Below are 26,293 nucleotides of genomic sequence, written 5' to 3'. Positions count from 1 at the left end.
GGAAAAATGTAAACTTTGATAAGGCCAATCACATCATGTATAAAGTCGGTAGGCGGGCTTAACATAATGATTGATGGCAACAGTTCGGCATGAATTTCCTGCTACTTGAAAACAAAGAAAATGGATGTCATGAGTTAAGCTTTTTTTTAAAGGATTTATCCGGAGTAAAATGCACTTTAGATCAATTTACGGATGATTGGGAGTACATACGTTGAGTTGACATCAAAATCATGTCATTCGGATGTGTTTTGAGAAAGTTCGATTTTAACGTTTTTATTCAAAACTCGTTAACCTGGAAGTGACCAGGGCATGTAATTTCGCCGCTACAAAACGCTATTTTTATACCTCTTCTACAGTTCCAAACAACATTACACTTACGTGGTGGTGAGTAGAGGGTCCCTAAAGCCAAACTGAAGTATCCCGAGGTCTTTATGTGGTCGGATAGAGAGTCCAGAATGAATTTCATCAAGCCAGTACCTTTCCGGAAATGTTGCTGCTGCAGCTGGCATCTTTAGGGGAAAGTCCTTTAATTCCTTTAAGTTGTCAAAAGTTTGAACTAGCCAACTAGCTCCGCTGGTGGGAAAATGCATGGGACTCATGAGTTGTAGCACTATCCTATTGCGTGCAGAGGGAATTTGGAAGACAACTGATTATCCCGCCCCTCAGACTGAGCACTGCGAATGGTGAGTCCCCAGACCCTACATCTTGATGTGGGTCTGGCTCGTCAGGCTAGTGCCACACTGCAAGAGCTACAATCCTCCACACTAAACTGAGATAGTGTATAATAAATTATGGTTTGTTTCATCTAGTTTGCAAGTAGTATGACTCAAGTTTTTATGGGGCCTCTCAAGAGTTGTTTTCATGATAAAGAATGATGACTGCCATATAACTGTGTGGATTTCCTTTCAATTACTTGAGACATTGCCATCTAAAACAGTGTTACATCTGATCTTATTTGGTCTTATATTTCTATCTAAAGAATCTACTGTCATATTCAGTTGCTGTTTGTAAAAGCTATGACCATTGTTGAGAAAATCTCCCCCCTTTATAAAAACATACTCCACAACTATGAAGCCAGCAGTAGCAGCAGCAATCATTTTTGAGTAAATATAAGAATGCACTTGTCCTTTTTGGACGGCGCTTGTGTCTTCGGTGCCACTGAGGCGGAAGTCAGATTGACCCCTTGATGGGAGGACACCTCCCTGGCACGCACCTGTGCAGTTGTCTCTGCCAGTTTGTCGCAGGGGAAGGGTGTTGGGCACATGCGCAGGCCACTGCCATCTGGTGAGGGGTGGCACACGCAGGGCCAAAGAGGTTTATGTGGGCATGCTGGGCCCACAGGGGAGGGCATTTCACTCCTTGCCCTGGGTAAAGAATGCCAAACGTCTTCATTAGTGCCCCTCAGCACACATGCACACACAGATACATGCATGCCTGAGCGTATACACACAGACACATACACGTAAACACACACACACACACGTAAACATGCACACACTCACACACAAACATGCGTGCCTGAGCGTATACACACAGACGCACACGTAAACACACATACACACACACACAGACGTAAACATGCACACACTCACACACCCTCTCTCTCTCACACACACACACACACACACACACACACGTGAACATGAATACACTCACACACACGTGAACATGAATACACTCACACACACGTAAACATGCACACACTCACACACCCTCTCTCTCTCACACACACACACACACACACACTTGTACATACAATGACAAACACCATATACCAGTCCTCTTCAAAAGGAAGAAAGAACTGAAGTGTGCAATATCTGCCAGGCATCCCATCCCATATGAAAAAGTAACATTTCCCATTCAGAATTCAGATATTATACAGTAGTCTTACTGCTTTAACACCTCGCACGGACAATGTGTTTTTTTTTTCACTCAACTGCAGTAGTCGATGATGTAACTCCTGATTATTTAACGCAAGTTCCTTGTTGAGCTCACCTCTGAGTTGTCTCGCCAACACAAAAGAAAAGACCTTGAAAAGGTAAGCACAATTTTGCTGATTGTATTCTCTCCCCGGCAATGTCTGCCACAGACAGACAGACAGACTGACAGTCAGAGAGGCAGGCAGCGGTAACACCGAGTCCAGGTTTGATCCTGTTGTTAGCTGACCCACTGCTGAGAGGGCAGCCAGGTGATAATTATCACCCCAGCAGACCTGCGGGCGGAGAGAGAGAAGCCGAAACGACCCTGTGTGTGTGTGTGTGTGTGTGTATGTCTCTGTATGTGTGTATGTATGAGTATGTGTATGTGTTTGTAGGTGTAGAATGTCAGGAGAGAGAGAGAGAAGCTCGCGCCGACCTGCCCTTCGTTATGGCTCTATTCAGCCCTCAATTAGCACTTTGGTGACTCAGTTGTTTTGCACCAAAAATATGAGAGTTCACAAATTAAATATTACATGAAATACAGTTTTTCTCAATTGTTTACACACATTTTCTGAAAGCATGCCTCATACTCTCAGAACTCTACATACAAATCAAAACACACACACACGCAAAACCCCTCAATTCTCCTGCAAAATGAACCTTTACATTCAAAACAATGTTATTTCTTCTCAAAATGGTATTTTATTTTCAAATGACACACACAAACCATCATATGAATAGACATTTATAAGAACCAGTTGAACACTGACATGCTCAATGTAAAACACTATGATGAATGGAAAACACTTCTTTTCCATTCATCATAATGACTTAGGCCTTTTTTTGATTAGTGTTACACTTACTACAGACAGTGCATACATAAGTGTGTTGTAAAATATTTTACTTTACTTGACAGTATTGACTGAGAGAAAGTGGAATAGAACATTATGTCCAATATTCCAATATATGGTTTAATGTTCTGCATTATGTCCAATATTCCAATATGTGGTGTTCTGCATTTCTCATTAGTGGGTCACTTTGATACTAAAAGTATGATTCTATGTAATGACTGTATGATATCTGTACTGTCCCTGTGTATATCTGTGTGTGACTGTATTTAGAGATAAGCAGGAATATTATGACTTTGCAGTGTTTTACTGTTCTGCATAGCTGTGTCAGTAGCTATCTGCTCCAGATTGCAGGTTGCCACTAATCAGTGTCCACGGGAGATGGGATGACCAACGCCATCTCCTGTCAGCCTGGAAGGATACTTAAACCCTAACTATTTCCTTGTCTAGTTAGAGCAGCTGATGGATCTTTAGGTGAAGTCATGCTGTCTCTCCCTTGATGCACATCATTGTAAATAAACTCTGTTCCTGATTTTTCATACTATTGGTCTGATTGGGTTTCTATTAAATCTATGGTATCAAAATTACCATCATGACATAAAAGTGGCATGACACTGTCATGAACACATGACACTGTCATGACACATGAAACCTAACACTAACCCTAATCCTAACCTCTAACCCTAATCCTAACCCCAACCCTAACCATAACTCTAAACCTAACCCTAGTCCTAACTTGTTATGACAAAAACCGAATGTCACTTAATAACAGAAGCGTTATGTCATAAACGTGTATGACCTGTTTATGACACGTTCATGACAGTGTCATGACACTCTTATGACGACACTGTCAAGTAAAGTGTAACCAAATATTTGAGAATATTGTTTTTATACTCGGAACACACAAATACACAGTAACAAATATATTTTATTTTCCCCCACAAAAACAATGTACACAGTGTATATCCTAAACAACACAAAGTTGCACATACAGTGGTCTACATACAAAACAACAGAAAAATTTACTGTATACAGTTAGAGTAAAAAAAAAACTATGCTGCATCCTCTCTTCTGTTTCGGTCTGGCCACAGTTTCTCATCCACATCACAAGCATTATGCTAAAGCTCTGGTTGCTAATTGTAAAACTGTGTGACAGGTGTTTGCCCATGTGATGAGTCAGTGTGCATAGTAGGACAATTAACTTTATAATTTGAATGGCAGTGTGTTCCTTGTGAAAACAAGAGATCTTCTTCATGCAAATTTTGCCTTAATGCAGAAAATTGTGTGTAGTGTTTTGAAAAGTGTGCTTTAGAACTGCAATTTGAGTGTAAAACAGGAATCGTGCTTGTATCAGAATTGGTTCAGGGGGTTGGTGCACGAGTTACATGTTGTGGCCATTGTGTCTCAAGTACCAGTAATTGTGTGTAAACAATTGAGAAAAACTGTAAAATAAAATAAGTAAGACCACTGTTTGATGCTGTTCTGTATGGCAAATAGCTGTAGCCTAAGAGAACCTTGTCAATTAGGATTATCGTGAACGGTTTGGCTGCAAAAAGCGTAGCTGCAGTGTGGCAAATGGAAAACGTATTATAGAGAATTCAATATGTACGTACCGTATATCACATCCATGAGGCTTTACATTTTAATAACGCAAAGAGCAAATGGCAATGGTTCAACAATGCGGCTGCCGACAGTGCGCTCTTATCTCCGCTTGCTTAGCGGTCTGTTTGCTTCTGCCCCGTCTGAAGTTTTAATGAAAAAGCAAATTTGACAGTTTACACTGACTTGAATTGAATTACTTGATGGATTCTACCTCAAGGTGAAATGCGGGCACAATTTTTTAATGAAAAAGTCCTCCTCTGCAGCTTAGATAACCTTTTATTTAGGTGTAACTAAAATAGTTTTGTATTATTATTTATTCATGTAAAGTGTGAAATGTTCACCCTTTCAAATGTCACAGTTTGGTAGGCACTCTCTCCAATCTCTCCAAAATGACCCATGGACCTGTGATGCATCTTGTTTAGGAGATTAATTTTTCTCTTTAACTGCATTTGCTATTTCATTATTTAGTATCACGTGGCCTCATTAAAGGGAATAATAAAATGTGGCTTCATTTAATGTGGTGTTTTGGTGAAAAATCGATGTCATTTTAATCGGCCATTTTAATGGTGGTTCTCCACAACAGAATATGTTTTGAAATAATGCCTAGCGTTACCCGACCAAATCACTAACTGTCTGGGATAATCAGTCTTCTCTTTCATGTTTCTTCTTGTGCCGACAGCTATGTGCTGTGCACTGTCAGACTGGAGAGATGGGGATAATATGGGGAATTAAAAGGTGTAAACATGCTTTGTCCTCTTGGCTTCCCTCCGCTCTTCATTAGATTCCAGAATTACTGAGAGAACAGGTGTTACAGTAATTACACCCCCTTCTTAACCCACCTGCGTACCACCGCTGTGTGTGAGTATGTGTGTGTGTGTGTGTGTGTGTGCGCGCGCGCTTGTGTGTGTTTAGATGTGTATGCATGGGTGTGTGTCTGTCTCTATATGCATCTTATCTGTGTGAGCACATGTTTGTGTGGTGTGTGTGTGGTTTGTGTGTCCATGTTTGTATCACACACTAAGGTCAGCTGGGATGAAGAAGCCGGGCTGTAAAAGACAGGCATCAACAGCACCCCAGCATCTCAACATGTCTGCATTGCCCTATCAGCTGTCAGTGTGTGTTGCTCACATAGGGAATAATATGTCTATCATCTCCAGCTGTCAAAACTTTTCAAAGGACTTTTCTTCACTGCACACAAAGCAGCGTTACTCAATGGGCGCTTCAGTGACTTATGTCGACTCGCTGGAGGTGGCTTGGATGAGGCCGATCACATCTGAGTCACGATCCCAGCTGCGGGACACAAATCTGTACTGTTGTCAGCGTCTTTCTTCCCCCCCCTCCCTTTTTTTTTTACCTCTCGCGCTACTGACTCTGGGCAGTTTTCAGAGCGCGTCTTCTCAAAGTGTTGCTGAGTTGCAACCAACTAACCTTTTCATGTGTCGCAAGCTTCATTATGACACTTGCTGATTAATTAAAATGTTGTTTTTTTTTGGCCTGTGAGTGCATTTTTTTGGAATTTGCGAGGGATGCTACCAGACTTGCATCTCTCAATGCACTTTCTCAAAAGCTTTTCTTTTTTTGGATTTTCGAGAGAGACAGTGGGCGGGAGACATATCCTAGCCTTCTTCAGTGCAAACAGCCAGATAAAGACCTAAGGCCAATCTCAGCTTTCATCTTTTTGAGTAGCAAAACATTTCTCTGATTAATGGTGCCTTCAACTGTATAATATCACACTGTATAAGAAATGAAAGCCACCAATTCTCATCTCAGTGTCGAGAATAAGCAGCACGCCATTATACAGGCTTATGAAGAATAAAAGCTCTCTCTCTTTTTCAACAATTACAACACTGAACCCATTCACGATTCTCTGAAAGAATACAGGGGATTCTACTGCCAGGTTTCAAGATGTTTGGCGTGGCATAAAATAAAAGGCAGTTCAAGTTGAATAAAAGACATCAGAAGAAGTTGAGGCAGGAAGGCAGGTAAGACTGAACGCTCACGGCATAGGTAGGAGGAAAATGCTCACCACAATATGTCACTGGCTGGGGCGCCCATGCTGAATGTTTGATGAGAACAACTGGCTTTGAGTGAATATTTCATACACCTGCAGCTGGGCTCTCAACACTTAAACTATAATAGGAAAAGACTACAGACATCTTCTCCTGTTGGCCCAGCCCTTGTACTTACAAAATGCTCCTATCCTTAAAGTGCTGCACACATCTCCCTCCTGAGTTAAGGGGTATCAGAGAGCAAGGGTGTATTTTCTTCCCCACACAAAGACCACATGAGACAGCAATAGTATTCGAAGTACAGTAGCATAACTTGTGGATGCAAAAAGACAGAGATTATCCTTCTGGTCAAGTCTCCTGTAAACATGACAGTGAAGAGTGATGAAGTAGCTATGCGTAGAATACACTGTGCTGTGAGGGTGACAGCTCAAAGTTATCATAAAGCCACAATCTCATTTAATTCACCATTTAATTTTTTCACTTGTCCAATTAAGCATCACTTAAATTACTTGGCTGGGATCAAAGTTATGGAAAGGAGCATTTTATTCGCTGTCAACTGTGCTATGTTATTTCATGCAAGCATAATATTTAATATCAGGTGTAATTGTTCAAGCTGACTTTAAAACGTGTTTAATAACTTGAAAATCAGTTACATTCTACTCTATCAACATTTGTCTGTGCTTTCCACAGCCTAGAAAACCTTGTTAGCATTCAAAGTCGTATAATAAGATGCAAAAAGTGCAACGACTGCTAGGGATTTGTCTCCACCTAGTGGTCAATGTGGGTGCAAAATGGTTGATGTGGCTCTGCCAGAAAAGTACATTTCCGGACTTTCCTGGCACAGCATGAGTTATAACTGTAACTGCCACTGTCTCTCACATTTTCATGTCATTGTCACATACCTTAGTATTTACTGGCATGTAGTACCTACTATTTACTGTACATGCAGAGCACCACCAGTGATTACATGTCTAATGTTACTGTAATGTCAGATGATTTTGAGACACAAATTCTGTGACCAGCGGTAAAGTTAGACATGCCACAGGATCCTATGAGAAAATATAGATTGCAAGTGGAATTCCAAGTTAGTCTATCTTTTATATCTATCATATAGGTTTAGTCAGATTTTTTTTTTTTTTTTTTTTTTTTTTTCTTTTTCGCATGCCCAAATTTCCGTCAATGAGTCCCGGGACACTGAAAGACCGGGGTACACGAAACTTGGTGGGCATGTAACCCCACATGGATAGCATGGAACCATCATTTTTCGTTTTGATCTGTAACCCCCCCGCTTGACTGGACCCCCCGAAAGGAGGGTAGGGCAGACACAGTTTTCTGTGAATATCTCGAAAACCGTGGGGTTTAGGAGGACCATTTTTTTTTGTATGTTGATCTCAAGGGGCCATGTCAACCCATTCCATAACCATTCATTTCATGTATAGCGCCACCTAGTTAAACACAAAAAAGTAAAAATGAGGTGTTGTAATTGAAGGTATCTGTGACCTAATATAGTCAAAACTGCACGAAATTGGAAGTGTATGATCATTATGACACCCTCTGTAAGCACGCCAAGTTTTGTGGAATTCCGTTCATGGGGGGCCACACAATAAATTAATTTATGTTACTATACACCAACTGGCCTGTAGGTGGCCGGAGACAGTTTTCTGTGAATATCTCGAGAACCGTAGGGCCTAGGAGGTCCATCTTTTTTATGTATGTTGGTCTTAAGGGGGCATGTCAACCCATCCCATTACCACTTATTTCATGTATAGCGCCACCTAGTTAAAAATTAAAAAGCAAAAAATTAGGTGTTTTCATCACAATATCTCTGGCTGACAAGGTCAAAACTGCACGAAATTAAAAGTGTAGGATCATTATGACACCCTCCGAATGCATGCCAAGTTTTGTGTACTTTTGATCATGGGGGGCCTTACAATAAAATAATTTATGTGTACATTTAGTGACATACACCAACAAGGATTCCCGGGACACTGAAAGACTGGGGTACACGAAACTTGGTGGGCATGTACCCCCACATGGATAGCATGAAACTGTCATTTTTCGTTTTGATCTGTAGCCCCCCCGCTGGACTGGACCCCCCGAAAGGAGGGTAGGGCAGACACAGTTCTCTGTGAATATCTTGAGAACTGTAGGGCCTAGGATGACCATTTTTTTCCGTATGTTTGCCTCCAGGGGTCATGTTAACCCATTTCATGTGCACACATGTGCACAGATACACACACACACACACATACATTCACAGTAATCATACGTATGACACATACTCACACAGTAGACATATGTACGCTTGCATGCACAGGCACATACGCAGGCACAAACACAAGCACGCACGCACACCCACACACACACACACACACTCACACACACACACACACACACACACACACACACACACACACACACACACACACACACACACACACACACACACACACACACATAACATAAACATAACACAAACAATCAAGAATTTCTCAGAATTATAAACAGGCAAGATGGAGGTGGGGTTGTATAAAATGAATTTTACATGTGAAATCTATGAACTAATCATGTTTTGGTACTTGTTGTCTAGCAGATACCAGTGAGAATTGAGTGTGGATAATGCAATTTAGTGAGACAGTTAGAATCATATAGGCCTTTCAGCGTGATTTCTTTTTGTGGAAAAAATGTGCTGGACTGGGCGGCGGTCATATTTTGTACCGCTCTGCGGTACATCTAGTTATTCCATACTGTTTGACAAAATCAGACCTGCCTTAAAACACAATAGGGGAAAAAACCTGAGATGTCATGTCCGTAAATTGCATTTACTGCTAAAGAGTATTGATGGCATTATTGTGACTGTGTGAAGTGGCACAGTAATAAAATGACTCATCTGAAGCACTTGACACCTCTCATTTTGAGACCACAAACAGTATGCAATTCAAGGGATGACATGGCAGGGAGGGACTTTTATTTTAAAAGGAAATAAGGTCCCATTGACACACAACTGTCTCTTCTGCCAGGGAGTCACTTACGTAGGTAAAACCAAGCCCCACTGGTCAAGACACCTGTCTGTAACCATTTCCGCAGACATACATGTAGGTAACTTATTGACACCATGTGCATATCTGTTGGTATTTGCTCTTCCTACACTAAGCCTAAGGACAGAATTTCTGCTTAATTCAACAACATTATAAGTACATATGATCACCCAGAATGAGTAACAACTTCTAAGTACTACGATAAATAACCTCTCTGTGCATTGAATCTTTTTTCATGGCAGGAGTTAAAGACCCATAACTCAATTTTGCACAAGTTAGAACACGTGAGGCTGATAAATTAATCTTCATCTTACTGTGAGAATACAGACCCAGAAGAACACTAGAACACTGAACACTGTACTTCTAATATAATCTGCTCAACCTGGAACAAAATACAACCTAGAAACTAATAATAGCACTTGAAAACCCACGGAAAGAGGCATGAGAAGTAATGCCTGTTATATGTATAGTGCCAACAAGAGATCACATCAATGGTCATACATTTGACTGAAATATCTTGGTTGCTGAGAATCCTGTTCCAAAAACATTATGATAGACACAGAGATAAGAAATATGCATTTCTACCGAAACAGGCCTTTGTAATCTACATCTTTACACGTAGAAGTCGGATGCTAGCACGTGCAGGATGAAGACCGAAAACAACAGGAAATGTGTGGCTTTTGTAATCAGATATTTACTGACATTTTGGTGATGAAAGCATAAATCCTATCCAGATATCTACGTTTTTGTTCTATCAAGTTTTGCTCAGTGGGAAAAGTTTATGCAACAACTATCCAAGACTATGCAACAATTTGTCAATGTTGAGGTAGGCCTATGTTTTTTTGTTGTTGTTTTTTTGAGTAACCACTTTTGGTATCATCTTTTCAAAATTCTGATGAAATATGGTCACGTGAAACGATAAACTTACCTGCCACTAACCATCCAGGCACTATGTCGTTCTGTGGGTGGGGCCAGGACAGCCTGAGTATATGTGAGAAAAGCCTTCACAGCACAATATCAGCAACAAATTAGCCTCCTAAAACAGTATTTAATGTGATAGCCAGCTTTGTGTCAGTGCCAAGTGGGCTGGTGGTCTTTGCAAGTTTGTTTAGGTACAGTAGGTACCTCACAACTGTTTTGACCTTTTGGCCATAACAGATCAATTTAATTTAATGGCCTCAGCTGAAGTTTGAAAGAACACCACTAGCATCATATGAGATTTACGTACATACAACTGTGACACTGTTTTAATATTACAGATCAATTATGTGGGCTGCTCCTCTTTAATGAATGCATCTTTGGAAATAGACTTTAAACAGAAGTTACATTTCACTCAACATCTGACCATGTGACTTCCCCTTTGTCTCCCTGCCTTTGAATGAATGGTGCACTTAGCACAAGAGTGGTCACTTACTGTAAGAATGGACCCATGGGGCATGATGACTCATATGAAGTGTGCAGCTCCAGAGCTGCAATCCAATTAAGAGTCCAAGGGCCTTAGTAATTGGGATGTCATATAAGATAGCAGTGATTCTCTCAAGTAAATGTAGTCATAGAGGCTGGAAGTACTTGAGTTTTCCAGACGTAAGTGAACCCATGGAGGGTCAGATGCGCTTTTTGGGGTGTTTGTTGGGTCAACCCCCCCAGTCCCTGCCTCCCCTATCCCTAAATTATCTCTCCACTTAGTCATTTCCCTCTGAGATAGAAATAGCTGATTGGTGGAGCAATCCGGAAACCAACTTGCAACTTTACTTCCTGTCTGTTGCCGTGACAACCAGCCTCATTGCTCCATCGCAACTCCAGATCTGTGCAGCTCCCAAAACCAGGAGCAGTGGTGTTAAATTGATTACTAAATCATTGCCCAGAGAGTGGACAGAGGGAAGGTCCTCCAGGTGCAAGGTCATTAGGAAAAGGCACATGAGTAATGAGTTTCATACTGAATATATAGTAAATCTTGAAATTGGCTATCTATAATGATCTCAATTGAGTCACCTACAAAAATTTATAGGTAACTGAAAAATATAACTGTGGTTTTGCTCAAGGAGGAAGTTCAGTTTTTGGCTGGGCTAAAAAGAAGCTGGCTGCAAATAAACTCTTATGAAGCTCTTTTGAAGCACTTTAAATATGGTTTGGAACTGAAAGTAAGCATTTCTCATGAACAAAATATTTGTTCATCCTCTTCTCTAAAACCAATTTCTGCCAGTTTATCATACATGGATTTACCCTATACTCCTTGACTAGGTTTTAATGGAACTAGTCTTAACATGTCTGGGAAACTAGCTCTATTTTATATTAATACTTCCCATGCAACAGGTCTTCCTAATCTTCCTACAGCCTTAATGAGATATGAATGTATCATAATTATAGCCTGCCAGAATCAAGGTCTATATGAAAAAAAATCTTTCAGAATGGTAGACAAATGAAGACCAAAGCAGAGGCAATGTCATCTAAATATCACAATGAATATACTGAAAAGAGAAAGCATGGCAAACACATATCTTAGACAGCTAAATAGAAAAAAGAGAAGTGCAAGACAAAAAGAAAATGCAGAATTGTACGCGAGTGAAGCACTTTAAAAAAAAAAAGCAACTTACTACAAGCACAGAGTTTTAGGGGTAGAGAAGGGGAGGTCAGATTCACATTTTGAGGCGTGCCCAAAACAAATGACTGAGTTCCTCCTTGTAAAATTGCAATACCACTGTTCTGAGTCAGAGTTGAAGAGCAGCACAGGCGCAATCGTCGCCACATCTGGTGTAAGAGACTACTCTGACAGACGCGTCCCCACTGAAGCTCAAGCCTGCTGTCGCCTCCAAAGGAACAGGTAGCCTTCTCTTAGATTACATCTTCTCCTGCCTCCTGTTGTTCGTAATTCCAAGTGTGTAAATGGGTCTAGAGAGATAATTGATTTAAAGCGTTTAAGACCTTATTAGCTTTTCTTACTCTACCCTAGGGGTTGAGAGTTGCCCAATAATATTAACGGCTTTTCATGTGTCATAAGGCGTTGCAAAAGGGGGAAAATCACATTTCACAATCTTTCAAGACACTGCATGAACAGACATGCTAGTATTTTTTTTTGCTTTTTTCGCTTCCTCAAGTGGTCCCAAACTTCTATGTATACATATCTCAAAGAAGTGGACAGTAAAGGGGGCCAAGTGCCTTGAGGGGATTACCTTGCATGCATTTTGCAGAATGACAGTTTGGACATTCATAGCAGCAGTTTTGCAATTACATTTTGTATGCCTATACTCAAAGAGATAGCTCTTTTTTTCTCAAGCAATTTTGTCTGCACCATCAACTTCCTCTTCCACATCTGAAGTTTGCCATCTTGTGCTAGTGGCGTTCACTCATTTGCCTGATCTCAGCATAACTGTGTGCACACCATGGAGGACTTCAGCAATCAAACAGATGTTATCTGCATTGCCTTTTAAGTCTTAATGCAGTTGTTTTTCACAAACAGATTGGTCTTTGACTTTGAAACTGTGTCAAAGGTCCATTCTTGAGGAAATGTGGTGTCATGAGGGGTTTATAGGTTTGGTGTAGCCCCAACCACAGTATTTTATAGACATTATTACATCCCTTTTTAATCACCACACATGAACAAATAAATAAAAATACTGCTTAGCCAAAAATGAGCTTATAGCTCTTGATACCATGTTCATTTTTTGATTGGCAATACAAAACACTAGGCTATGTGACTGAAAAAAATTTGATTAAATGACTGGCAGTTTATATGTACATGTTTTCCTCTTGTTACTACAACATACTGGCCAATGTTTTATGTATTCCTATTCTTTTGCCTGGAAAAGACAGCTGAATTACACCCATGGGCCTAAATGTTATTATTAAGAAATACTTGTTGGGCATGCTTGTGCTCTGTGGTAATGTGCCTCTGGCAACAGTCCATTCAATTGCAAAGCTCAACATCCTACTGAACTAAAACAACTCAGTCTCTAGGACATAAGAGCCTCAAGCAGGTGAAATGTCATCTGGAATTTTCCTCACCCATAAAAGGGGATGTAATGGAATTGCACTGCATGCTCTCTAAATCCACTCAAGACCACTAGTTCTGCTTTACTTTCCAGATTAATGGATTAGCTTATAGGGAGGCATACATCTTGTGCACCAGGTCCACTCACATACTGTAGTGTTAGGAAGTAAAATATCTTTACTGTTACACAAATGGAACTTCCATGTTAAAATCAATCTAAACATACCTAATTTTGATCAATTGTGTGTTGAACAGGCTTATAATGACAGCATAATTTGTCACCATAAAAATAATAACACAGACAGTGGCTGTACACATTTTGTAGGCCACTGTTAAAAGAAATTCTTATTTGCTTGCTATTCTGTAATATACCATAAGAAAGAGACTGCCGATGCAGATGCATAGTCTTCAATGAGACACTTTCTTGTAGACGTGATAATGGCATATCTTATGTATGCAATATAAAAGACAATGTGGAAGTATTATGTTGCAATGGAAGCGAGACTGACAAAATACGAAGCATACTTTGATAGCACACAGTGCCAGACTTCTGGTCTTGAATAAGCACATGTTAAATAGAACTGTTTTTCTGCCAGCTTGGAAAAAGTGGCCCTCACAAAATCATGCTTATGCACTCTTGTGCAACATGGCAAGATCTTTGCTATCATGCTGTTGCTTTCACATCTTGACTTTCAAAGTCAAATTGTGGTGATTTTCGGTCTAGATGCTTTGACACAGTTGCACACAGGAAATGTGAAACTTCCTCAAAAGGTACCACAAAGCGTACGAGACGAAAACAGGTCAGTGCGTCTTCATACCGTATATATTGTATGGATCTCACTGGTAAGCAGGCAGTAATTGCTGATGAATATTTGAGAATAATCAGCATTTTCTGTAACTGTGTGTTCATTACACAATTGTATGTGAGCTATTGACAGCAACAGTTGTCATTCTTGTTTGAGGTGTCTTGTTTGAGGTGTCTTGCTTCCTGTTCTTAGCCAAACTGTGTGCTCTTCTCAAACAGAAACAGACTTTGTTATAGAGGATTAACAAGATTATTGTATATATCTTGTCTAGTGACTGGCTAATTGTTCAATCATCATCAAAATGTGAATGTGTGACAAGTACATATAGTATATTCTTTAATTTTTGAACATCCACTGATCCTCTTTCAGTTTAAACTGAGTGCCACATCTAGCAATATACCAGACTAAACTGATTTTTTTCTCCACCTGACAGATGTCAGTATCAAATATGCTTTCAGTCTTATGGCTTGGCCAGACCAAAGCTACAAAATGGTACTTGTCTATGAAAAATCATTAAAAATGTGTGACTAAGTTCGCCCTCTTGTGGGCATAGTGTGGTATGTCCTTATACAAATGAAGATGTGGGGTAGGTACTGTAGCCTACAGTAGTACAGAAAAATAATTGTTAAAATTACAATGGACTTTTAATTGGATTGGACAGCAATGGTGTATTCTTGGAAAAGGAAGAGCTATCTTTTCGCTAATTGGCTGTCAATGTAATCCAATTGTTGCTGTCAGTTTTATTCATTTGTTTTGGGAATGGCTGTATTTTATGAGATACTAACAATTATGACTATTTGCAATAGATATGTTTCGTAATTAATATCTATGCCCCTTTTTTATGATTGACCAAGCTCTCACACAGGCCACAAAGTTTTACCTTGTACCACCGCAGGTTTTGAATAACCTCTACTTTTCCCTTTAGTCACAGATTAAAAATGGAGACGTTCAGCTCAAAACACATGGCTATGAAGGCTCAGAAAAAGATCCTCAGTCACATGGCCAACAAGTCCGTGGTGCAGATGTTCATAGATGACACCAGCAGCGAGATCCTGGACGAACTCTACCGGGTGTCCAAGGAGCACACGGGGAACCGCAACGAGGCCCAGAAGGTGGTGAAGAACATGATAAAAGTGGCGGTCAAGGTGGGGGTACTCTTCCGCCATGAGCGGTTCAGTGCCGACGAGCTCTCCCTGGCCCATGAGTTCAAGAGGAAGTTTCATCATGGAGCGATGACAGCCATCAGCTTTCAAGAAGTAAGTAGAATGACAGACCATAATACGACAGTGTTCCAGCTGTAGACAATTAGACAGATGAAGATTAATCCATGCCAGACTCATAGTAAATGATCATATGGCGAAAAAGGCATATGGGCGGGGGGCTGAGTAATGTTTCACATTGGCCCTACATTTGATGATGATCTCATTCCCACAAATGTCATACTGTACACTTTAATATGTCAACCTAAAGCCAATCAAGCACAATGACCTGGTTCTGAAGTACTTACAATATGATATGATTGGCTAAATTAATAATTGATTGGCATATCAATAACAATATGGTTGGCAGGTAAATACTAACAATCACCATATCCACTGAAACACAGAGAAACTGTTGGACTGGAAGTATTTGTAAAATAGGATGTGCCAACTCATTTACAACGTCCCTGAAGGACATTTACTGTTGATCATTTGTCCAGCCCTGCTTGTTTGTACCTGCTTGTTTTTCTTTAGTCTTATCTACTCATATCTGATATTATCTTCCACTACCACAAGTCAATCCTGTGACTAACTGAGCCGATATGACATAGAAGAAATCATGCTGTTTGCTCTGACTAACCACTGAGTACAATGGGAGTTAGAAAATACTTTTACTTTGCAGACCAACATATAAACATGAAGATCTATCTATCTATCTATCTATCTATCTAGATGTTGTCAACACAGTGCTTCATCAGTCCTGATGACAAAAAAAACAATTTATTTTATGTCTCCCTTTCAGGTAGAGTTCACTTTTGACAAGTCGATCATGATAGACAACTTGGTCATATGTCGGGACATACTATTGCAGTTGGTTGAGAAGCACCTCACACCAAAATCCCTGGATCGCATCCGCCATGTCTTCAACCACTACGCTGACCCGGATCTACTGACCAACCTCTACGATCACGAGGGATCACTGTGGCCACACCTGACAAAGATCTGTGGAGGCCTCAATAAACTGATCGAAGAGGGCAAGCTCTGAGCGACAGGCCCTTTGTCGAAGAACCTGACCAATCTGACAGTTACAGCATCACAGATGAACAGGGAAACAGAGTGTTGGTACTTGAGTTCAAGAGCCCACTACGCTGACACCTCAGCTGAAACCATTTCCAACGTTTAGCCTGTATTGATGAGCGAGAGGTAATTCCCACTCAGATCAGTGCAGCTAGTGTGGAGAAATGTCAAGGCAGTGATCAAAGTCTGACTGTGGGAAGGGTGTGTACTGTGCAGAGCGATAACCTGCAAGTATCTTGAAAATGCTCGTCAAATCCATATGGCCACAAGTGCTGGAATGCTGAAGCCTACCCATTAAGAACTAACGGCCATGACATTCTGGAACTGCCTCTGTGAATTTATCAGAGTTTACTGTAAAGGACTTGTACATTGTAGATTGGATTATAATCTGTAAGATTACGGAGTCACTCCCTCCTTAACACAGTGTAATGCAGTCATGTGTGTGTCAGTTCTACTGCCACTTTCAATACACAGTATCCATGTCTTCTTTCTTTTACAACCATGCATAATCAGTTTTACATTGCAAATGCTGTTCAGCTGTTTTCATTTATTTAAAGTTTATCTATCATGTTTTTATGTTTTGTTTAGGCCAAAATGATGCACTGTTTAGCTATCTCATAGCTCGTAAATGAAACATAAATTGGTTGATACCTGCAATGTGAATGACATTTTTTCTTTATCTAAATCAATGTAAATATGAACATGACGAATATTTGAAAATGAGAAATGTCAAGTAAAGAGACTCAAAAACCGTGCATCAGTAATGTGTCTTTGACAAGTTAATTATATACAGGAGATATTTATTAGGTGATAGCTGATAAGTACTTTATTGTCCCCGTAGGGAAACTGAGTAAAACAGGAAAGGCCTTCGTTGGGGTGACAATACAGACAGGGTAAACAACAACAACAACAACAAAAACAACAACAACACATTGCATTTATATAGTGCTTCAAGGCACTCAAAGCTCTTCACAGTGAAGGCGTAGCCTCACTAACCACCACCAATGTATAGCACCCCAACTGGGTGATGCATGGCAGCCATTATGCGCCAGAACGCTCACCACACACCAGTTTGAGGTAGAGAGTGAGAGAATAAACACTTAAGACACTTGACCACTGAACATACACTATGCACCAGTCATATCCCAGTAGTATTACACTTATCCTAGGAGATATCTGACTTTCTTTTCTAGTAACTCTCAGGCCCCTATTTTGCACCCTGGCGCATGGCATAAAACTCGTTTTCCACCCTGCGCAAAATTTATTTTCTTATTTTGCACGTCTATTTTTTAAACAATGCGCCCAGGGGTGTGGTAATTAACAATCTAGGGAGTGGCCTAGCGCATTGTCTAAAAATCGCTATTGTACACAACCTAAAACGCATTGCGCCACTGACCAAGAGAAACCTGGTCAGTGGGGTATTCCAGAAAGCAGGTTTACTGGCTTAACTGGGTAACGCAGAGTAAACGGTAAACCTGGGATTTTAGTTCCAGAACGCTCAAATATGTTCAGGCTATGTAAGTAACTATGGTAACATAGGCTCTGAACTGATCTGGGTATGTAAACCCAGAGTAAACGGTAAACCTGGGATTCCAGTTCCAGAAAGCAAAAAAATGATCAGGCTATGTAAGTAACTATAGTAACATAGGCTCTGAACTAAACCTGGTAGGGGGTAGGTTTTGTTCAGGTTATGTTCAATTATGTTGGGTTATTTCAGTGCATGTTCAACCAGGCCGCTATTTTTACACTTGTCACACAATGGCGTTTCATTTTGACAAAGGTCCGGTTGACAAAGAAGCACAAAATCATGTAATATTCATCCGTGCAATTCACAGTGAGAGGGCGATAAGACCACGACATCACATGATAGCCTATCCATTCTTTTCCAAACGAGTTTTTCAAGAGCGCTCGAGTTTTTCAGCTGAATCCTAAATATACAGTAGGCTACTTGAAAATCATTTTCCATCCCTACATTACGCATGGTGGATTAGAATAGAATAAAATAAATATTTAATGTGTGCTAGCTAGCCTACGTCTTTGGCTAACCAGACAGATGGACAAACAACATCTCAGACACATTGAAGATATAATTAAAACAAGTACAGTACAAAAAAGGGGAAACATAGCCTATAGAAAATTAATAAATAAGTTTAAATATAGCTGTACAGCTCAGCCGGGTATGCATGTTGTCACTAAGTTTGGTTAAGAATGCTGTTGGCATTTGGGATAAAATATTTTTTTAATAGGCTACACACGCTCTCCGACTGGGAGGTTTTGTAGTGTTGGAGACGGAGAGCATATCGGCAAGCTGTCGGTCGGTCCGTAAAGTTTGCCTTGCGCTAAACCAGTTCCTGCGCAACTCCCTGGACACAAACCCACGAGTTTAGTTTCACCAACTGGCAGATCAGCATCACTTATTCAATTTTCCAAATGTGCACCGAAATGTGTCCAATAGGCTACCCATGCCTTCCGACATTCACCCTTCCGATGATGGAGCGCAAAAGTTTAACTTGGCCCACAGCTGCAGAACCCGCGTTAAAATAGAAAATTAAATTTGGGATTCTCAAAGAATTCTATGGCCCACTCAATCTGTGACAAGATAGGCTAGTTTAAGAAAGCATCATTCAAAGCAGTCAATACAATAGGCTACGTGATGTCCAGTGAATTATTTAATTGTGCTTTTGACATTAAATAGGCATGGGCGGATTATGAACTTTCGGGCCCCTGGGCCCAGATGTATTAAGGGCCCCCCACTAATTGTGGTATATGTGGGGGGGGGGGGGGGGGTTTGGGGGTCCTCCCCCAGAAAATGTTTAATTTGTTTGATGTGATTTCCTGTATTCTGGTGCATTTTGGGGATGGCCAATACTAAATTCAATCAGATTCATAGCCTACATCCTGATTTGTTGATATTGAGGCAATGATTCCATGCAAAGGCTTGGGCTTCAGGGCCCCCTGACCACTTGGGCCCCTGGGCCTGGGCACGGTAGGCCCGTGCAGTAATCCATCCCTGTAAATAGGCTATCCTAAACGTACGCATTTACACGGTCAGTTAGGCTATTCTCTGCCAAGCAAGGTCTCGGACGCAGGCGCTTAAGTATTGCTTTTTTTTATTATTACAGTTCTCTCCTCCTCGTAAGCCTCGACTATTCCGCCTCTGAAAAATACGGTGCTCTTCGTTTCGCCGGTTTCACTCATGGTTTCGACTCTCAATAGATGATGACTTTATAAGTTCGCCGTGAACGCGCACAACTCTAGGTTATCTCACACAGGGTTGATTGAACTAACTGGTAACCGGTGCTTTGGAACCGACAGCTCGGGTTTAGTCGCCACAGGTTCAGACAACCCAGAGGTTAAGTTTTATCTCAGTGTTTGTTAAACCTCCTTTCTGGAATACCCCTCAGAAGTCCATGGAGAGTTGTTTATATGTTATTTTAAGAGCGCATTGTCAACAGTCATATGGGCGGGTGCACAACGCACCATCCTTCTATCATCCATGAACGCGCACCAGCGCACATCCATGCAAAACATTACAAATTACACGATTAGGCTATAAAGGGAAACATAATTAGAATAAAGATATTACAAAATACATCTCACAATGCATTTGCAAATTGGTATTGACGGTTAAAAGTGATTAGGCGGTAGCACAGCTGAAGACGCACTCAGACGAGATATAAGCAACTCCTTTGCAGGATAAACGTTGTTTTATTCAGTCATTCGAACATTATTAGAGTAAGTGTTGCTTTTCCCAGCCTATGTTTTCGATGGTATCCCATTGTCAGTCAAAAGTACTTCATTGTCAGTGAAAGTAACTAACTGTGAAGAACTGTTTTGTCGTTGTCTGACACTACAGTGAAGTTAGTTTCACTGTGCCAATGAGTTCAAATAGACGAGTGCAAATGCGTGAAGGCTATACTATGCTAGGTATCCAGCATGGTTTAGTGGAATAACTGTTCCATATATTCTCGCGTGCAAGCAGATTCCTTCAAATGCGCCACTGACTGTCAAAATACCGATGCACAGTTTGAAGTTGCGCTCCGCGCAGTTAAAGGGAATGACAGATGTCATTCTCATGGGTTTAAATGATGTTACGTTCAAAACACACCCATGACTGATTAAGAAACATAACGCCCACCTTCTTGCACTGTGTGCCAGACGTTTCATGACGTTTCATAACTAAACCTCACCCAATATGGACTGGACAAACCCCGAAATTTGTTTAAACTATTCGCCAGTGACCATGTCATAATAGGGCCCTCAGAGTTTTGTTTTGAGTATGAGTATAGCTATTTGTATACAATTGATACCAAGAAGAACAGTAAGACAGTAGCTAATAAGGAAGCAATTCTACCACACAAATAACAATCAAAGTGCAATAAATTTTTCTGGTCAACAGATGGGTTCTAGTTATTACCAATTAAATATAAATTATATAAATATTACATGACATTATTCATATAAAATGTGCAACATTTGTAACTAAAAATCAACATAAAATGTGTGTTAATGTAATTTTCTCATAAAAATGGTATCAGTGCATTGCAGAACCTTTATGAGTACGAGCACATGAGCACATGAGCATCTCACTCCCCCATTCAGATATGTTACTGATAAAACTGGTAACAGCAAAAGGTAACATAAAAGAACAGCCTAACACAACCCTGATTTACAGTGGTGTTATGTCGTATATCATATTCAATTCCAAGCAAAACATTTCTCTCCATTTTTTTGATTTTTTTTTGTTTCAAAAACCCAAAGCTGCATTTCAAATGTGGCTCTGTGGAACTGTCTGTGGGTTTGAAAAGAGGAAATACATAACCATGTGAAGGCAAAGTACAAAATAAGGACATTGCAGAGCAACTAAGGACATTAAACCCATGATGCAAGTGAACCCATGATGGTTTAGATAAAGCATGTTAATATAACATAAAGTATGGAATTAAAAGAAGTAAGCTCAGGATGTCTTTCTTTCAGTTTCAGTATATCCTCATAAGTGAATTATACGGTATCAATTAAATCGTATTAATGACATTATCTATCAACATAAACTAGATGTACCGCAGAGTGGTACAAAATATGACCGCCGCCCAGTCGAGCACATTTTTTCCACAAAAAGAAATCACGCTGAAAGGCCTATATGATTCTAACTGTCTCACTAAATTACATTATCCACACTCAATTCTCACTGGTATCTGCTAGACAACAAGTACCAAAACATGATTAGTTCATAGATTTTACATGTAAAATTAATTTTATACAACCCCACCTCCATCTTGCCTGTTCATAATTCTGAAAAATTCTTGATTGTTTGTGTTATGTTATGTGTGTGGGTGTGTGTGTGTGTGAGTGTGTGTGTGAGTGTGTGTGTGTGTGTGTGTGTGTGTGTGTGTGTGTGTGTGTGCGTGCTTGTGTGTGTGCCTGCGTATGTGCCTGTGCATGCAAGCGTACATATGTCTACTGTGTATGTGTCATACGTATGATTACTGTGAATGTATGTGTGTGTGTGTGTGTATCTGTGTACGTGTATGTGTGCACATGAAATGGGTTAATATGACCCCTGGAGGCAAACACGAAAAAAAATGGTCATCCTAGGCCCTACAGTTCTCAAGATATTCACAGAGAACTGTGTCTGCCCTACCCTCCTTTCGGGGGGTCCAGTCCAGCGGGGGGGCTACAGATCAAAACGAAAAATGACGGTTCCATGCTATCCATGTGGGGGTACATGCCCACCAAGTTTTGTGGAACCCGGTCTTTCAGTGTCCCGGGAATCCTTGTTGGTGTACGTCACTAAATGTACACATCAATTATTTTATTGTAAGGCCCCCCATGAACGAAAGTACACAAAACTTGGCATGCATTCGGAGGGTGTCATAATGATCCTACACTTTTAATCTCGTGCAGTTTTGACCTTGTCAGCCAGAGATATTGTGGTGAAAACACCTAATTTTTTGCTTTTTAATTTTTAACTAGGTGGCGCTATACATGAAATAAGTGGTAATGGGATGGGTTGACGTGGCCCCTTAAGACCAACATACATTAAAAAGGTGGACCTCCTAGGCCCTACGGTTCTCGAGATATTCACAGAAAACTGTCTCCGGCCACCTACAGGCCAGTTGGTGTATAGTAACATAAATTAATTTATTATGTGGCCCCCCATGAACGGAATTCCACAAAACTTGGCGTGCATACAGAGGGTGTCATAATGATCCTACACTTCCAATTTCGTGCAGTTTTGACTATGTTAGGTCACAGATACCTTCAATTACAACACCTCATTTTTACTTTTTTGTGTTTAACTAGGTGGCGCTATACATGAAATGAGTGGTTATGGAATGGGTTGACATGGCTCCTTGAGATCAACATTCAAATAAAAATGGTCCTCCTAAACCCTACGGTTCTCGAGATATTCACAGAAAACTGTGTCTGCCCTACCCTCCTTTCGGGGGGTCCAGTCCAGCGGGGGGGCTACAGATCAAAACAAAAAACGATGGTTCCATGCTATCCATGTGGGGTTACATGCCCACCAAGTTTCGTGTACCCCGGTCTTTCAGTGTCCCGGGAATTATTGACGGAAATTTGGGCATGCGAAAAAGAAAAAAGAAAAAAAAGAAGAAAAAAAATCTGACTAAACCTATATGACTCGCTGCGCGGCGGTCATAATAACTGTGCAGATGTAATGATAAGTGTCAAGCACATGTCAACATGACATGAATAGTTTGAAGTATGAAGTCCAGTCAAACCTGCCAACTTGCACTGAGAGAACGATGATTACATTTACCTGTATGTTACTTATCTAAGATCTCATTTATGTTGATGCTGGCATAATAGTGACTCAGACGGACCAGTGTTGTTACTGTGGCCAGATTAATTTCCTTAGAGTATGTGAAGCTATGGACTTTGGAATAACTGCCAATGATCAAGAGAGAGTGTAAGAACTACTGTAGCAATCAGACCTTAATGGCAGCAATTCTCAGTTTGATCAAGAGGGTTATTATCAGCTGATTAATTAATTTTCGCCGTATAGACTGGAAAGTTCGATGAAAGGCACTTTAAGGTGTACTAGCTACTTTGTACCTACACTGTTCTAAATACTTGATAATGTAATATAGTCATAATGTATTTCATTTATTTATGAGGATATACTGAGGAAAAGGAATGCTTTGAGCTCAGTTCTTTTAATTCCATTCTTTAGCATCCTTTATTTAAACTTCACTTGCATAATAGGTTTAATGTCCTTGGTTGCTCTGCAATGTCCCTATTTTGTACTTTACCTTCTCATAGATATATGATTAGTTTGGGCTCTAGCCTTGTCTACCCATTTGTCCTGGGTTAGAGCCATCCACAGTTGGTAAGAGTCATCCACAGTTCTCTTAAAAAAATGGCAATAATAATAAAAAAAAGTCTATATTATTGACGATGATATTTTGGATGTACAGTACAAGAAGGCTTGTCAATCATACAATTCTGTCACAATATCAAACAGCACGATCTGACACCCTTTCCACACAAAGTTGTATTATTTATCTGTTATACATATAAATGTCAGATATGAGACATGAAAATGAGTGCTATGTGACACAAATAAACCAGGAATGTGAGTTGGAATGGATTTGTTGTTACTTAAGCAAGGTGTATGCTCTTGTAGGCCATAAGAGTGTATGCTAGTACACAGGATATCAGTACATCTGTGACTGAGGCCAAATTAAAAGGGTAATCATACAGAAAGCATTTCTTTCCAGGTTAGACTAAGGTTTCTGGTGGCAACTGGTATGGTGGGCAGTGTTTTTCAGTATTTGGTGTTCGAATAAATGAAAATGGAGTGAACTGCCACATGGTGTGAGTAAGAGAAGGGGAATCTCTGGTTTGTGTAACTGTTGTGTGGGGGTGAATGTTTTGAGATCCCTGGTAAGAGACCATTCACCAACACCTGAGCAATCCACACTGGCATGCTTGTGGTCCTCAACCACATGGCTCCAAAACAAACTCCCATCTTGTCTTGTCAAGATCACATGTCCTTTTGACACAGCTACAGTATGTGTGGCGTCAGCACGCTGAAGGGGACCGTTGGACTTTGAGAAAGTTGCCCTGGTGGCCAGCCCTGTGACAAGGGTCAGCATACGCCCTCAATTGCTGATGAGGAATCAATGCTGCACTCCTTTATCTGCCCGTATGCCCCTCCCCTCTGCTCCTCGGCGCATAAATACGAAGAGCGCAGAGACACAGGTACCATCAGGTCATAAAGGTTCTGCTGTAAAGGTGAGTTCCTCTGCTACTCCTCCTGGGCCTTCTACACAACTGCTGGACTGCAAATAGACATACGACTGAGACGTCCTTTTTTAAGGATAACATCATGTTCCGCTAACTCTAGTCAACTCTTATTAGTAAAATGTCATCAGTGTGTATAGTTTGAATGAGATTTGTAATTCAGTCTCAGTGAGAAGGTTATGTGGTAGTAGTTTAGCCAGGACAGTTACTTTCTACTCTGAGTGGAACTGTTGTATTGATCTATTTTCACCTTTCAAGGAAATAACTGTGATTTTGTCCATGTCAGGTGCCTAACCCAGATCTTCAGTCATGAAATTCGCTCTGGTTGCCGTCCTTGTCGTGCTGGCTCTGGCCCACGGTATGTGTCCTTTCTTTTTAAAAATGTTAGATGGTTTAAGAGTTTCACAAAGCTGCAACTGACATATTGATATATTAATATCAATGTGTTTAATTATAAGGTTTTCAGTTTTATCCTGATTACTCATACTAATAGCAAAAGCACAGATTGTGCTAATTTCTGAGCATGCTGGCTCAAAGAATACCAACTTTCTTTCTCTCTCAATCCATTTTAACACAACATTTGCCATTTACTGTTTCACCACATATATTAATTTATTCTTTGATGGTCCTTATAGGAAATGAGGCTGCTGATGCCAACACCGAAATTGAGAGGCTGACTCAGTACTTCCAGGATCTGTCCACCAAGCTGACAAGCACCACCCAGGAGCTGGTCGAGGCCCTCAAGACCCACGAGCTCACCGCTCAGGCCCAGTAAGTGTCTTTCATTTACCAAGCTGTAACACAACAGGGCATTCTGCTGCACTCTTTTCATGTGCTCTTGCACAATCCAAGTTAAACTATACAGAATTAATAGTATTTTGAAAGGTATTTGATCATGGTGGTGTAGTGATGGCAACAATCAAAACACACAAGATACATTAAAACATTGATGTAAGCCACAAAAGTAAACCTGCAAATGTTCTCACACTCACACTCTGCTTTTACACTATATTTTTTTCAGTGTTCTTTTAGCTGATCTTATACACTCCTCCCTTTTAATATTTTGTTTCAATGTGTTCTTTTAAACATTTTAATGCACTTTAGCATTTCTAATCTCTTATTTTCAAATGTTCTTTTATCTGATCATTTGTAAAGCACTTTGCATTTACAATGTGCATATGCTACAACATTAAATGTGCTATATAAATAAACTTGCTTTGCCTTACCTTCTCCTTCAGGACCTACCTTGAGGACAGCAAAGCCCAGCTGGAGCCTCTGGCTGAGAAGATCCAGTCTCAGATCAAGCCCCTTGCCGCCAACATGGAGGAGCAGCTCAAGCCCCTGGCCGAGTCCGTCCAGGCTCAGCTCAGGCCCCTGGCCGACTCCGTCCAGGCCCAGATGGAAGACATCTTCAGGAAGCTGATGGAGCAGACCAAGGCCATTGGCCAGTAAAGAGTCTAATCTGTTACCTCATGAGTCTGTCGTTCACAACACCAACATCCATTAAAGGGCTCTTGAAGTAATTCAGTGCGCTGCCAT

At 40.6% G+C, this 26,293-nt stretch overlaps 2 protein-coding genes across 2 annotated transcripts; both read left to right on the top strand.

The window, feature by feature from the left end:
• Positions 1-12,126: 12,126 nt before the first annotated feature.
• On the top strand, positions 12,127-17,241 carry tnfaip8l2a (tumor necrosis factor, alpha-induced protein 8-like 2a). The gene is made up of 3 exons (XM_076301944.1): positions 12,127-12,237; positions 15,136-15,466; positions 16,212-17,241. Exons 2-3 carry the CDS (start codon positions 15,149-15,151, stop codon positions 16,452-16,454), a joined length of 561 nt encoding a protein of 186 aa, XP_076158059.1. The 5' UTR covers positions 12,127-12,237; positions 15,136-15,148; the 3' UTR covers positions 16,455-17,241.
• Positions 17,242-25,038: 7,797 nt separating this feature from the next.
• On the top strand, positions 25,039-26,265 carry LOC143140157 (type-4 ice-structuring protein-like). The gene is made up of 3 exons (XM_076300977.1): positions 25,039-25,112; positions 25,390-25,525; positions 25,993-26,265. Exons 1-3 carry the CDS (start codon positions 25,064-25,066, stop codon positions 26,204-26,206), a joined length of 399 nt encoding a protein of 132 aa, XP_076157092.1. The 5' UTR covers positions 25,039-25,063; the 3' UTR covers positions 26,207-26,265.
• The last annotated feature ends 28 nt before the right edge of the window (positions 26,266-26,293 follow it).

This window comes from Alosa pseudoharengus, unplaced genomic scaffold (genome assembly GCF_046254945.1).
Source record: "Alosa pseudoharengus isolate Yale_2024_CS ecotype anadromous, Long Island Sound unplaced genomic scaffold, YU_APseudo_1.1 YU_APseudo_1.1_scf_23, whole genome shotgun sequence".
Classification (NCBI taxonomy): Eukaryota; Metazoa; Chordata; class Actinopteri; order Clupeiformes; family Clupeidae; genus Alosa; species Alosa pseudoharengus.
Note: the sequence above shows the minus strand (reverse complement) of the source record. Positions and strands in the feature narration are given on the sequence as shown.

What these genes read in the sequence shown, in the direction of transcription:
- tnfaip8l2a (XM_076301944.1), top strand. Translation starts at nt 15,149, where the DNA reads ATGGAGACGTTCAGCTCAAAACACATGGCTATGAAGGCTCAGAAAAAG. An exon ending in CAGCCATCAGCTTTCAAGAA is followed by an intron (nt 15,467 to 16,211) that starts GTAAGTAGAATG and finishes TCTCCCTTTCAG; the next exon opens with GTAGAGTTCACTTTTGACAA.
- LOC143140157 (XM_076300977.1), top strand. Translation starts at nt 25,064, where the DNA reads ATGAAATTCGCTCTGGTTGCCGTCCTTGTCGTGCTGGCTCTGGCCCAC. An exon ending in CGTGCTGGCTCTGGCCCACG is followed by an intron (nt 25,113 to 25,389) that starts GTATGTGTCCTT and finishes TGGTCCTTATAG; the next exon opens with GAAATGAGGCTGCTGATGCC. An exon ending in GAGCTCACCGCTCAGGCCCA is followed by an intron (nt 25,526 to 25,992) that starts GTAAGTGTCTTT and finishes CTTCTCCTTCAG; the next exon opens with GACCTACCTTGAGGACAGCA.